Source organism: Coregonus lavaretus, assembly GCF_964263955.1.
Source record: "Coregonus lavaretus genome assembly, chromosome: 36".
NCBI classification, from domain to species: domain Eukaryota; kingdom Metazoa; phylum Chordata; class Actinopteri; order Salmoniformes; family Salmonidae; genus Coregonus; species Coregonus lavaretus.
Window position 1 is genome coordinate 12,557,731 of NC_140023.1, and position 15,701 is coordinate 12,573,431.

The following is a 15,701-nucleotide window of genomic DNA, read 5'->3' on the forward strand; positions in this document are numbered from 1 at the left end:
CCATTTTCGGGCATCAAAAAACATTGGACAGATTAAAATAATGTAGAATAAAGTAATCATTGTTAATATTTGGTCGCATATCCTTTGCATGCAATGACTGCTTGAAGTCTACGATGCATCGACATCACCAGACGTTGGGTATCTTCCCTGGTGATGCTCTGCCAGGCCTGTACTGCAGCCATCTTCAGTTCCTGCTTGTTTCGGGGACTTATTGCCTTCAGTCTCCTCTTCAGCATGTAAAATGCATGTTCAATTGGATTCAAATCCGGTGATTGACTCGGCCAGTCAAGGATTTTCCACTTTTTGGCCATCAAAAACCCCTTCGTTGCTCTAGCAGTATGTTTAGGGTCATTGTCTTCTTGCATGATGAAATGCTGTCCAATGAGTTTGGAGGCATTTGGTTTTATCTGAGCAGATAAAATATTTCTGTAGACTTCAGAATTCATTGTTCTACTTCTGTCTGCAGTCACATCATCGATGAAGACAAGTGAGCCTGTTCCACTGGCAGCCATACAGGCCCAAGCCATAACACCCCCTCCACTATGTTTCACGGATGAGGTGGTATGCTTTGGATCATGGGCATTTCTTTTTTTCTCTACACTATCGTCTTTCCATCACTCTGGTACATGTTAATCTTTGTCACATCTGTCCACAATACTTTTTTCATAACTCTTGGGGCTCTTTTTATGTGCTTTTTAGCAAACTGTAATCTCACCTTTCTGTTCTTCAGGCTTATCAGTGGTTTGCATCTTGTAGTGTACCATCTGTAGTCCTGCTGGTGTAGTCTTCTACGTATGGTAGACTTTGACACATCTACACCTGCATCCAGGAGAGTGTTTTTGATCTGTTGGGCTGTTGTCAGGGGGGTTTTCTTCACCATAGAGAGTATTCTCTGGTCATCCACTACAGTGGTCTTCCTCGGTCTAGCGGGTCTTTTGACATAATTGAGTTCACCGGTTGTTTTTTTCTTGTTAATGATGAACCAAACTGTTGACTTGGGCATGGCCAGGGTTTTTGCAATGTTCCTGATTGATTGATTGATTTTAATTTCTGAGCCTTATGATGGCCAGCTTCATTTGCATCAACACTGCTGTCTTCCTCATGTTGTCACACCCCAACAACAATCTCCAAAGGCAATAGCAAAGTCTAGAATCAATACTATTCATCAACAGCTCTCCTGCATTCACTAACGACATAAATGAATACACCTGCCTAACAACACACATCTGTGAAGCCAATTTAACAAATACTTGTAGTACCTTAAAATGGGGGGACCAAAAGGTGCTGTCATTTCTAAACGGTGCATCCGATATGTATGAAAATACCCTCAAATTAAAGCTGACAGTCAAACTCAGTATCCTTTCAAACTCAGTGCTAGAACCAAAATAACAAAAAAATGGTCACTGTCCAATGAATTATGGTGCTCACTGTATATATATTTTTTTGGTTTAACACTTTTTTGGTTACTACATGATTCCATATGTGTTATTTCCTAGTTTTGATGTCTTCACTATTATTCTACAATGTAGAAAATAGTAAAAATAAAGAAAAACCCTGGAATGTGTAGGTGTGTCCAAACTTTTGACTGGTACTGTATATATATTTATTGGCGCCCATCTCAGTGAACTAATCCATTTCAGAGGCCTAGACTAAAAGCCAATTTATGCTGGAATGCGAAAATGTGGTCGGAGGCTCCATATGGAGGGTGTGACGCAATTGCGGAGCCTCCAGAGGCATGCAGAGGCCAAATCGAGCTCTGTACAACATCGCCATGCGCCTCCCAAATGTTATAACAATGTGGAGGGCTCTGTATAGCTTCGCATTGACATGATTGGTTGACGGTAGGTGGGGGCGGTACATCCTGTATAAACACAAACTCACTTCCTTGACAACAGCTCTGCACTGCTCTGCGAAGCGCAAGAAGTATGAATGCCCTGACTTCTGAGGCCATATCACCGTAAATGCTGCATGGCCAATGCAGACGTCGGATTGACCATGCGCCCAGATGCACAATGCACTTCTCTCTCCAGAATGTGCGCTCTCCCGCCAATTTGTGCACATTTGTTTCATAACTTCATTGTGTGAATTGTTTGTGTTTGATTGTTAGTGTATATCAATTCCCCATTACATATATCACCAGTAGTACATTTACTGTTAATTCCTATAATTTCTAAACTACAATGTTTGTTTCTTTGGTTACGGTCATTTATTTTAATGCATTCAATATTATTCCAGTCTTCCTGTTCTCATTGTCAGAGTTTACACATTGTTTGCACAACCTATGCTACGCTTGTGAGAAACAAGTTTTGGTTTATTTAATTCCATTTACGAGTTCTGTCAATTTAGTCATTGTCTTTTGTTTGGAGCGCTCCTGTTAATGTTGAGTAAGGACGCGCACACATAGAAGTAGGCGTATAGGCTACCTGGCCTGCGCGCAAATGTAGGCATATAAATGTGGCCATTTGGGGATCTGATAGTATTTCTGATTGGCTTAATGCACCACCACTAATGACCTGTGGAGCTTCTCAAAATTAAAGTTTTCTTCACCTCAAATAGCAAGCAAACTAAGTCTGTTTTTACGTCCATTGAGTATTACAATCATTCCAGCTCTCTCCCTTTCGATAACCACTCAGCGTGAAAGGGAAAAAGGTCATGCTCTGATCCAGTGGAACGTCATAAAATAGGCTTATCAGTGCTTGACTTGGACTGAAATAGGTTCCGGTACTCATTTTGGGTGCTGGTACTGTTTTATATTTAGGTGTAGGAGCTCCACAATACTTTTGCGCTAATATTCTGTAAGAGGAAAAGGAGCTCAAGCAGCAGAACATTTGAGGTGCCGGTTCTCAGCTCCGGTGAGCTCCTGCCCAAGTCAAGCACTGCTTCTTATCCCTTGCGCAAATAGCCTACAGCTGTGTCTGTCCCGAGCTTACTGGCATGGGAAACTGAGAGCCCAGAATATTTTATACAATGTTGCAATTTCGCTAGTGCAAGCTTTGGGCCGGCCCAAGTTCATAGTTGATACAATGTGATTTATAGGATATTTATTTTTAATCAGGATATTTTCTACCTGCAGGATGCAATGTTTTTATTTGTTGGCTTTATGTAGGCTATTTTTACATAGTTGGCAAAATAAGTTACTTTTTAGGTTTGTTTCATTTAGATTTGGATATAATTTTGATTAACCACATGACCATGATTTTGAGATATGAAGATGTTATAAATTAAACTAAACTGTTTCATGAAAATGTGCATATGAAAACCAAAACTGGTACGCAGATCGGTAGAAATTGTAAAATAAATTGGCATTCCACATGAGAAAGGTTGCCGACTCCTCGTGTAGCCTATTACCGGCAACTTCAGGAGAGTAATGGCAGAAACTGCGAAAGCCAGCAGGAGCGGGAGGAGAATAGTTGGGTCAGGTTATGTTTTTTTTTCTCTGATCTCTGGCGCCCTCTTGAGGCATCAAACCATTTAGCTTAAAGCATCAGACAAGCTCAATGCACATAGTTGATTTTATTAAAACGCATATATGGAAAAATACACATTTAAAAAAATGTTGAGCAATCGATTGGTCAAAAGAACAGACGACTTCCGGTCGATCCAAGATTTTTTTTAGTCTGGGACAGCCCTAAGCAGGAGGATCACACAATCTGACTCAAATCTACTCCAGTCCAACCCTCCTCTCTCTTCTGTAGCTGGTAGGCTAGCTAAGTTCCAAGCTGGGCAGTAGGGCTGTACAAACACACTGCAAAAATAAAATAAAAAACACTATCTGGGCTTATGTAACTGACTACCCCTGCCGCCCCCTACCCCAGTCCCAGACTACCCTGCGTTCCTCTGAGCCCCCTAACAGATGCTGGTCTGTAGCTCACCAATGAAACCTGTTGAGTTAGTAAGCAGACACTTGGGCCGTCAGTGCTGACGCTACAGGAAAGGTTCTGATTCTTAAAGTTCACCACTGGCCCAAGGCTTCCAAAGGCATTCTGCCCTTGTTTCTTTTCCGTTCCTTTGCTACTGATACTTGAAGGGACTGGATAGGGGTCCTTAATATTGCTTTCACCTTTCAAGTCCTCCCAGATCAGTGGTCATGACCTGAGGAATGAGAGGAGACAGTCTAAAATAGCTTTATCGGGACACAGCTGAAATCTGAGCGAAGGAAGGATAGGATACCGTGACACACATGCAGCACCCTTGCTTAGCCTTCTTCTTTATTAAACTTTGGTTACTGAATAGCTCATTACTTTTTTCCTGTTTTGTAACGCTATCCATTTGATCTGTCATTTGCTAGGATTAGCTAAAAAATTGTCAGAAATGGGATTGGAACCCACGCCTCCAGGGGAGACTGCGACCTGAACGCAGCGCCTTAGACCGCTCGGCCATCCTGACATATTTAGCTTAATGTGCAAATGTCATATCTAACAGTCACGTCCTACAAAGACTCCCTCTCTGGGTTTCTAACTCTATAGATAAGCAGTGTTATCTGCTAGTCTGCCAACACCATACTTTACTGCCTGGATATCAGAGTGAGCTTGAGTGCCTCAGGGGGCACGTAGGCAGCCTGTAGAGTTGAAGCCTCTAGCCCTGTTACAGGTTTTGGCTGTTACTAAATACCCTTTGTAAGTGTAGGAGTATGACACTATTGATTTGCACTCTTAGTTGCCGGGAACAACCAAAATGTTGTCAGAAGTGGGATTTGAACCCACGCCTCCAGAAGAGACTGCGACCTGAATGCTGTGCCTTAGACCGCTCGGCCATCCTGACATGTTTATCTTTCCTCCTAACTCGCCTACATGTCTAACAGTCAGGCGCCATGGCTGCTTCTGGGATCTGAGATTTATTTGAATACCTTAAGGCAAAGATTATTGACAAGATAGCCGAGTGACCTCTCTAACAATAGAAATACATGTCCTCAATGATTGAAATCAGGCGAGATCAGGTGGGACCATTCTAGCCAATGAGAGGGCAGATACGCTTGTGAACAACAGGCACAACTTAGTAGTTTTTCTCAAAGTTGCGGGAATGCCACGTGCATCCACTTATGTCATTACATTTGTAACAGCCTAAACATTACGCAACGTCTATTAGATCAAATAAGCCTCATGTAATTCGATTCTCTCTCGTAGACCAAAGGGCTTATATCATGTGGACAGATTTTGGGCGGAGTAAATCCTCTCGCTTCGCCTCTTCCTCTCTGCTTAAGGGTACAATAGGCAGAAATCGCTCTGCCATTTCCTGGTTGCTAAAATACGAATGGTTTGCCTAATTTCAGTTGATGTGTCAGAGAATCATTGTACCATCTAAAATGCTGTTAAATCTATTCAATAACCAAAAATATCGTATTTTCTGCTGTTTTGAAGCTGGTGTAAAAAGAGCAAAAACAAAACTTGCCCCCTTGCTTTCAATGAGAATGACAGATCTATAACTCATTTCTACGTGAATTTGTTCAGCTCGCCCATAAAGCTACCTACTGCTCCTTTTTAAGTGCTCTTTTGACCACAGTTTTAATTTGTTCACATGTTCATAACTTTCCTGTATGTCAGACATCATGGCTGGTTCTGGGTTCCAGGATTATTGAATACCTTTTAGGCTGAGTGTTATTGTAACAACATTATTAATTTGTTCACATATTAGTTGCAAGGGTTAACCAAAATGTTATTGTCAGAAGTGGGATTTGAACCCACGCCTCCAGGGTAGACTGCGACCTGAACGCAGTGCCTTAGACCACTCTGCCATCCTGACATGCCTCACCCTGCTTCTATTTCTTCCACAACTGTGACAGCTGCAGCTGGTGAATCTGGGCTCTCTCTTCCGTTACTGAGTTAATATGCATGAGATTTGCTTTTGTTGTAGACTGTTTATATGATTTCTTCTGAATTACTTCATTGGTAAATGCAGTGCCTTCTGAAAGTATTCAGGCCCCTTGACTTTTTCCACATTTAGTTAGGTTACAGCCTTATTCTAAAATTGATTAAATTGTTTTTTCCCCTCCTCTATCAACACACAATACCCCATAATGACAAAGCAAACACAGGTTTTTAGAAATGTTTGCTAATTTATTTCAAATAAAAAAACTGAAATAATATTTACATAGGTATTCAGACCCTTTACTCAGTACTTTGTTGAAGCACCTTTGGCAGCGATTATAGCCTGGAGTCTTCTTGGGTATGATGCTACAAGCTTGGCACACCTGTATTTGGGGAGTTCCATTCTTCTCTGCAGATCCTCTCAAGCTGTGTTAGGTTTGATGGGGAGCGTTGCTGCACAGCTATTTCCAGGTCTCTCCAGAGATGTTAGATCGGGTTCAAGTCTGTCTCTGACTGGGCCACTCAAGGACATTCAGAGACTTGTCGCGAAGCCACTCCTGCATTGTCTTGGCTGTGTGCTTAGGGTCGTTGTCCTGTTGGAAGGTGAACCTTTGCCCCAGTCTGAGGTCCTTAGACTCTCTGGAGCAGGTTTTCATCAAGGATCTCTCTGTACTTTGCTCCGTTCATCTTTCCCTCGATCCTGAGGAGTCTCCCAGTCCCTGCCGCTGAAAAACATCCCCACAGCATGATGCTGCCACCACCATGCTTCATCGTAGGGATGGTGCCAGGTTTCCTCCAGACGTGATGCTTGGCATTCAGGCCAAAGAGTTCAATCTTGGTTTCATCAGACCAGAGAATCTTGTTTCTCATGGTCTGAGAGTCTTTGGGTGCCTTTTGGCAAACTCCAAGCAGGCTGTCATGTGACTTCCGTCTGGCCACTCTACCATAAAGGCCTGATTGGTGCTCCACAGAGGAACTCTAGAGTTCTGTCAGAGTGACCATCGGGTTCTTGGTCACCTCCCTGACCAAGGCCCTTCTCCCGATTGCTCAGCTTGGCCGGGCGGCCAGCTCTAGGAAAAGTCTTGGTTGTTCCAAACCTCTTCCATTTGAGAATAATGGAGGCCACTGTGTTCTTGGGGACCTTCAATGCTGCAGAAATGTTTTGGTACCCTTCCCCAGATCTGTGCCTCGACACAATCCTGTCTCAGAGCTCTACGGACAATTCCTTCGACCTCATGGCTTGGTTTTTGCTCTGACATGCACTGTCAACTGTTGGACCTTAATATAGACAGGTGAGTGCCTTTCCAAATCATGTCCAATCAATTGAATTTACCACAGGTGGACTCCAGGTTTGTAGAAACATCTCAAGGATGATCAATGGAAACAGGATGTACCTGAGCTCAATTTCGAGTCTCATAGCAAAGGGTCTGAATACTTATGTAAATAAGGTATTTCAGTTTTTTATTTTTAATAAATGTGCAAAAAAAAGTTTAACCTGTTTTCGCCTTCTCAGTATGGGGCATTGTGTGTAGATTGATGAGCGAAAAAAAAGGTTGCTGAGATTATAAAAAAACAGTTTTTAGAATAAGGCTGTAACGTCAGCTTCCAGGAATTGTGTACAGATCCTTGAAACATTGGGCCATGCATTATCATGCTGAAACATGAGGTGATGGCAGCAGATGAATGGTACGACAATTGGCCTCAGGATCTCGTCACGGTATATCTGTGCACTCAAATTGCCATCGATAAAATGCAATTGTTCGTTGTCCGTAGCTTATGCCTGCACATACCATAACCCCACCGCCACATGGGGCACTCTGTTCACAACGTTGACATCAGCAAACCACTCGCCCACACGAGGCCATACACGTGGTCTGCGGTTGTGAGGCCAGCTGGACGTACTGCCAAATTCTCTAAAACGACGTTGGAGACTGCTTATGGTAGAGAAGTGAACATTAAATTATCTGGCAAAAGCTCTGGTGGACATTCCTGCAGTCAGCATGCCAATTGCATGCTCCCTCAACTTGAGACATCTGTGGCATTGTGTTGTGTGACAAACCTGCACATTTTAGAGTGGCCTTTTATTGTCCTCAGCACAAGGTGCACCTGTGTAATGATCATGCTGTTTAATCAGCTTCTTGATATGCCACACTTGTCAGGTGGATGGATTATCTTGGCAAAAGAGATGCTGACTAACAGGGATTTAAACAAACAAATTTGTGCACAAAATTTGAGAGAAATAAGCTTTTTGTGCGTATGGAACATTTCTGGGATCTTTTTTCAGCTCATGAAACATGGGACCAACACTTTACATGTTGTGTTTTATAATTATGTTCAGTTTAGCTTGGTTATCTACATTGACACTTTTTTTACACTCTCTTTGACTATGCACTCACACTGGACGCTACCCACACACTCACACATACTTACACTGACACACCGACACATACACACACACACACACACACTCAGAACATGTACACACAGGCTCACATTAGCCACACACACACTTTCACACTCATCACATTCACTGCTGCTATTGTCGATTATCTTTCCTGTTGCCTACCTCAATTTCCTCATACCCTGCACAGTGACTCGGTACAACTACTCCATGTGTATATATAGCCAAGCTATCATTGCTCACTGTGTATTTATTCCTCATGTTACAATACAAATACAAAAAAGATATATATATATATATATATATATATATATATATATATATATATATATATATATATATATATATATATATATATATATATATATATATATATATATATATATATATATATATATATATATATATATATAATTATTGTTATTCTGCATTGTTGGGTAGGGCCCTTAAGTAAATATTTCACTGTTAGTCTACACCTGTTGTTTACAAAGCGTGTGACAAAGTTTGATGTGACACTGACGCACAGACTCGGAGATGGATCAGCTGATCGGGGAAGCTGCAGGCTATCCAAGGCATGCCTCTCCATGCTAGTACATACTTTCCACTCCACTCAGTGTTGAGGTATCATGTTGAGCCAAGACATGCCTCTTGATGGGGCCCATAAAAGCAGAGGCATAGGCTGGGTCATTATGACACCATGTAGCCTTGCCCCCTAACACACACACAGACACATACAGCGAAAGTAGTTATGTTTGTATTTGCATGCTGGCAAGCCAATCTATCTCAGCTGAGAGGGTAGGTTTATTTAGGTCCCGCCAGACTGTTGTGGGTCAGTGTCTCACGTGATGAGCATTTCTCCTTTGCCAAGATAATCCATCCACCTGACAGGTGTGGCATATCAAGAAGCTGATTAAACAGCATGATCATTACACAGGTGCACCTTGTGCTGGGGACAATAAAAGGCCACTCTAAAATGTGCAATTTTGTCACACAACACAATGCTACAGATGTCTCAAGTTTTGAGGGAGCGTGCAATTGGGATGCTGACTGCAGGAATGTCCACCAGAGCTGTTGCTAGATAATTTTATGTTAATTTCTCTAACATAAACCACCTCCAACGTTGTTTTAGAGAATTTGGCATCCAGTACATCCAACCGGCCTCACAACCGCAGACCACGTGTATGGCGTTGTGTAGGCGAGTGGTTTGCTGATGTCAACATTGTGAACATGGTGGCTGTGGTGTTATGGGATGGGCAGGCATAAGCTATGGACAACGAACACAATTGCATTTTATCGATGGCAATTTGAGTGCACAGAGATACCGTGATGAGATCCTGAGGTCCATTGTCGTGCCATTCATCCGCCACCATCACCTCATGTTTCAGCATGATTATGCTTGCAAGGATCTGTGCACAATTCCTGGAAGCTGAAAATGTCCAGTTCTTCCATGGCCTGCATACTCACCAGATATGTCACCCATTGAGCATGTTTGGGATGCTCTGGATCGACGTTTACGATAACGTGTCCCAGTTCCCGCCATTATCCAGCAACTTTGCACAGCCATTGAAGAGAAGTGGGACAACATTCCACAGGCCACAATCAACAGCCTGATCAACTCTATGCGAAGGAGATGTGTCGCGCTGCACACTAGGTACTGACAGGTTTTCTGATCCACGTTCCTACCTTTCTTTTAAAGGTATCTGTGACCAACAGATGCATATCTGTATTCCTAGTCATGTGAAATGCATAGATTAGGAACTAATGAATATTTCCAATTGACTGATTTTCTTTATGTAAACTTAAACTCAGTAAAATCTTTGAAATTGTTGCATGTTGCGTTTTATATTGTTGTTCAGTGTACATGGTGATAAGAAGTGTAGAATTGCGTACAAACAGTCTGGCTCCAGCCAGGTGATTTAGATTTGCCGTGTGTGTTTTTAAAAGCGTTTCTATGTGATGTGATTATCTAATGGAATCAGACTGAGATTATTTGAGTCTGCATGTAGTAGCATGTGATGGAATTCTCCAGTCTCTCAACTCAACTCTCTCACAGTCCCTCTAAAAGTCACTCCCAGCAAAAAAACATGTGACCTCATCAACTTTATTGAGGTAGCCAACATATGGATAGGGTCAAAGTCATTGTGAAATATGTGTAAAACTTTAGGCTATATCCAAATCAGATGTCTGGGGATCTGAAATTGTTGAGTGCAAAGTAAAATGTGATTATTTCACTGCTCTCGGTTTTCTTGTTATCTGGTCTCACCTTTGTACGCTTCTTTCCATGACGTAACAGTCATAGCCTACGTCATGGCTTGTTTACCTGATGTCATCACCCTGGCCTCATGTCCCAGTCTCTTTCTATGGGATTTAAACACTAAATAAGCAGTGTCATCTCCAACACTAATTTATTACATATAAGCTTCTGAATGTATGCTTTTTTAAAATCAATGATGGAAACCCTATAGCTACACCATACATAAACACTTGATAAAACATACTTTATGATTAGAGGGTTAAGAGATCTGTGTTGACACATCAATGAAATGTATGGACAAAACACATATTACCCTGCGCCCCTCTCTCTGTGTCCCCTTCAGCTGGTACAACGCGGGAGCACCTGGGTCTGGCCATGGCTCTGAAGGTGCCCATCTTCATTGTGGTCAGTAAGGTGGACCTGTGTAAGCGCGACACGGTGGAGCGCACGGTCCGGCAGCTGGAGCGCATCCTCAAACAGCCCGGCTGCAACAAGGTGCCTCTGGTGGTGTCCACTGCTGACGATGCGGTCACAGCCGCACAGCAGTTCGCTCAGTCACCCAGGTACACACACACACGTGCAGTGTCATGATCTATGTACATGATGAGTACTTAATGTACTGTACGTACACAGCCACCCAGGGTTCCACCCACAATGTTAGTGTCATAATTGGTCATTTGATGTTGGTCATGGTGTGTGTTGTCATGTCCCTGGTCATGTGACAGTGGTGGTGCTGTTTCCTGTACAGCATCACTCCCATCTTCACCGTGTCCAGCGTGTCTGGGGAAAGTCTGGATCTGCTCAAGGTCTTCTTCAACATCATCCCCCCACTCAGCAACAGCAAGGAGCAGGAGGAGCTCATGCAACAGCTCACTGAGTTTCAGGTAACACACGCACAAACAGACACATGCACAAACTGTAAATAAATAGCATACATGTAAATGTGTGTTTGACAGTGTGTGCTTTCCCTGTAGGTGGATGAGATCTACACAGTGCCTGATGTGGGGACAGTGGTGGGAGGAACTCTATACAGGTCAGTGCACTGATATAGGAGCCCTTTGTCTCTGTCAGTGTCTTGTCCTCTCCTCTCTATAAGTCATGTTCCTTTTCTTACCTAGTTCTCCTTCCTTGTAGAGTAGCATCTATCTGACCTTCCCCCGTCGCGTTTGTCTTAATACATTTCTCTCTCTCTCGTTGTAGTGGTGGTATCTCTCGAACTGTCCATCCATTGGTATCTGTCTAACTCTCATCCCTCTCTCCCTCTCCATTGGGATCGAACTGTCATCCCTCTCTCCCTCTCCATTGGTATCGAACTGTCATCCCTCTCTCCCTCTCCATTGGTATCGAACTGTCATCCCTCTCTCCCTCTCCATTGGTATCGAACTGTCATCCCTCTCTCCCTCTCCATTGGTATCGAACTGTCATCCCTCTCTCCCTCTCCATTGGTATCGAACTGTCATCCCTCTCTCCCTCTCCATTGGTATCTGTCAAACTCTCATCCCTCTCTCCCTCTCCATTGGTATCTGTCAAACTCTCATCCCTTTTCTCTCCATCCATCAAGTGGTATCTGTCATGAGGGGGAGCAGCTGGTTGTGGGTCCTACAGACTCAGGTCAGTTCCTCAAGTTGACAGTGTGCAGCATCCAAAGGAACCGCTCGGCATGCAGGGTACTGAGGGCCGGCCAGGCCGCCACGCTCGCACTGGACACTTTCGACCGTTCACTGTTACGCAAGGTGAGATGCTCAAACTGTGTTCTTGTTTTTCACCCAAGCTGCTGCAACTGAGTTGTAAATCTCTGTCCATCCTGGTTTATGCAGTAGTGTTTGCCTTCAGTTTCTATTATCAACATGTTTTCCATTGTTCCGTTTCATTGTGTTTAATGACTGTACTTACTGTGTGTTCCCTCCCAGGGTATGGTGATGGTGAGTCCAGAGATGAACCCCACTATCTGTTGGCTGTTTGAGGCTGAGATCGTGTTGCTGTTCCACGCCAAGACCTTCCACAAGGGCTTCCAGGTCACTGTGCACGTGGGCAACATCAGACAGACTGCTACTGTGAAGGCTGTGCACGGCAAGGTCAGTCCTCCACCTTACCACAATCCTCTCTTTCTGGGGAAACCCTGCAGTCAAAGACAGAACATTTTATGAAGTAGTGTTGCACGGTATACCGAAACTTCGGTACTTTTTCGATACTAGAACATGAGAAGCCGTCTGGTACTATAATTTTTTACAACTTTCGGTACTTCACGGATCAAGCCTGTCTATATTGGCGCAGCTGACCCCTTATTAGAGTGCAAACTGTGCCTGCTCCACTTACTCATTGCTAGCCTGCACTGGGAGTCTAGGCTGTATCATGTTAGCTCCCCACTCATGCTGCACATAAGTTAACATACTTGAATAATTCTGGTATTGTGACAACACTAGTTTGAAGGATTTGTAGAATGAATAGTTATGAAGTGTTAACATACAGTGGTAATATTCTATACAAGTCTTCCTCTATGAAATTAATACAAGTCTTCTATGAAACTAATCCATCTATCTGTGTACCACAGGAGGAGCTGAGGACAGGCGAGAAGGCGGTGGTATGTTTTAAGTTCATTAAGCACCCAGAGTACCTGAAGGTGGGGGCCAAGCTGCTGTTCAGAGAGGGAGCCACCAAAGGCATCGGCCAGGTCACCAAGCTACAACCTGTCTCCCAGTCACAGCCCTCACAGAGTGAGGAGGAGGACGAGGCCTAGAACCCAGAACCGCCCAGTGGAACAGGAGAACCACAGCCGTCCCAGCTAGATCCCAGGATCTAGAACATCGGAGAAGGTTCCTTCTCTTTCTCCTGTAATCTTCAGCCTTCCTGCTTCTTCCAAAGCCCCTCTCCTGTCATCTCAGCAAAGAACCGACTTTTCCCTCACAACTTTAGTATTTTACTTTGTTTTTCCAAAGCCGTTGTTGTCACTAAACCTTATCTCAAGCTTTTTCAAGAACTGCTTTTCCGATTGTTTCCTTTTGCTTTTCTAGATACTGAAGGGAAGTTTATTTTGTCTCCTGTGTCACCTGTTCACCTAGCAACAGTCACCACGGTGAGGTTGAGGTGTAAGGAAGACCTGGTTACAAAAGGCACAGAGATCTATCCAATAGTAACTATGGAAATATGAGTGTAAAGCAGCAGTCACCATAAACACATAGATGATTCACACCTCTGGGTGAAGTGCATACACACACTCGTCTCTCACTCAAACATACATACACACACTGAAACACAAGAACACAGGTGCGTCCACACACACTGAGACGCCTGTATTTATCACCTGAAAAGGCACTGAGTTCTGTTAACGCGTCTGGCATGTTTACAAACCAAAAATACAGACAGAGGACTGATGGCAGATTGATGTGAGTTTACTTCTATTGATTGCAGCTACAGTACTAGGATGTCAGAGGTTAGAATTGTGATATCTCCTCTGTCAACTTCATAATCCCACATCTTGTTTTTATGACCTGCACAGTGCCTGACTGAAAGTGACAAAAGTCCTCTTATACCATGTTTGAATATGTCGTTCACAATGGCACTTTATGATGATGAGGCATTTCCTGTTAGCTTGTGATGTATGGGTAAAACTTGACCTTGTGATAAACTGGCCAGGATGGCCAATGATCTCACTGACATTCATCCCCAGTAACGTTCTCCTTCCTCTGGCATAGTTTGAGAATTATGTTTGTAACTCTCAGCAATGCCTCTCGATAGTCCAACTAACCAATTAATGGTGTTGCTACCTACTTTTCAAGTGCTTTAGTTACTCAGGTCAGTATAGTTCGTACAGTATAGACAGCATTCCACTCTCTCCCAGAACTACTCCAATGATAAATAGAGAAGGTTTTATTGATCACTTTGAGTATCTTTGAGGAATAATCAGCCATTTCTCCCATAGAGATTGTGACTGCTTTGTGTGTTTTTGATTATGCTTATTGTTTAAAAGCTGCCACTTTGTACTGCTATGTTGAAACTGCCCTGTTCGGCAATCGTGTCTGAGGTTGTCTTTTTCTGTCGTCTTCTCCCTTATGTTACTGTTGTTTCTGATTATGAAGGGGTAAAACACAGTGCCTAGTGGAACTACTTTTGGAGTACCCTTCCATGACACCCCAAGGTTTTACAACTTTTTAGGTAAATCAACTTGATTTGGTGCTATTCCTTGAAACAACTTTTGATATCTAGAAGATGAATAGGGAAAGATGTGTTTGTTGCTGAATTTGTTTGTTCAAGGCTGCTGTTGACCTTATAAACTGTCAAGTTATTGCATGTTAGAAAGAATGATGCAGAGAAATCACTCGCTCATTTATGCCACATTCACGTTCTAGTCGGAACTCTGAAATGTCCTACTTGCTAACTGGTTGAACGCGGTACATGTAACTACAACCAGTTAGCAAGTTGGAAATGTCAGTTTCCTATTTCCAACTAGCACGTAAACGCGGCATTAAAACTATTAAGAGGGGCAACTAAAATGTGCCCTTTTTGTTGCACATATGTTATGTGTGGTTCGTGTGCACTCGTAGAGGGAAAAATAACAATGTATTTGAACCAAAATATGAAAAAAGAGCTCATCAGATGTTGTAAATTGATTTTTGTATCTGAGGAATGTTTCTGTTTTTATAGATTTGTAGTGGTTTCTAATTTCAATCAATTATATATCACCTGTTGTTCAGACTGTTTTAATCCAGCACCAACACCATCAAGTGTCACGTTTTCTCTGCCGCGGATGCAACGATTGTTTTAGTTTAAAATAAATAAATGTAAATGCTATTTGAAATGTTTGGGGGGTGAAGTACCACATATTTATGTACAGATCCCGTTTGTATATTATGGTACACATAAATAAAAAGTTGTATTCAATTTATTTTTGTCTGTTTTCTATAGATTCTACACCTCAATGGTGTAGTTAGGCTGTTTACCTGAAGGGTGCCCTGGTGAAAAGCTATAATAAATGGGTCCATGAAGTTCTCTCTCCTCCCCCATTTGTTAGCCTCCTCCCTTTCTATTTCTCAGCTGATGCAAGACACTAGAAACTGTGAGTCAGACTGAAACGCCACTGTGTTATGAAAGGTATGATCACTTGATTCCTCACGTAAAGAGAATGTACATAAAAGCATGTGACCCCCAGAAATGGTGCAATGCCACTCAGAGGCAACCAGGACTGTACGGAGGTCAAAGACCTCCTGGTGCGACCTGATGTAAACAGTTGGAATAATGACATAAA

The 15,701-nt window shown here is 42.8% G+C and overlaps 1 protein-coding gene across 1 annotated transcript in view; it reads left to right on the forward strand.

Moving 5' to 3' along the window:
- Positions 1-15,337, forward strand: part of gtpbp2a (GTP binding protein 2a) — a 32,364-nt gene extending 17,027 nt beyond the window's left edge. The window contains exons 7-12 of the mRNA XM_084153382.1: positions 10,803-11,022; positions 11,208-11,343; positions 11,434-11,492; positions 12,021-12,192; positions 12,370-12,534; positions 13,011-15,337. Coding sequence (XP_084009508.1) covers positions 10,803-11,022; positions 11,208-11,343; positions 11,434-11,492; positions 12,021-12,192; positions 12,370-12,534; positions 13,011-13,196 — 938 coding nt within the window. The 3' untranslated portion in view covers positions 13,197-15,337. The remainder of the gene's footprint in view (positions 1-10,802; positions 11,023-11,207; positions 11,344-11,433; positions 11,493-12,020; positions 12,193-12,369; positions 12,535-13,010) is intronic.
- The last annotated feature ends 364 nt before the right edge of the window (positions 15,338-15,701 follow it).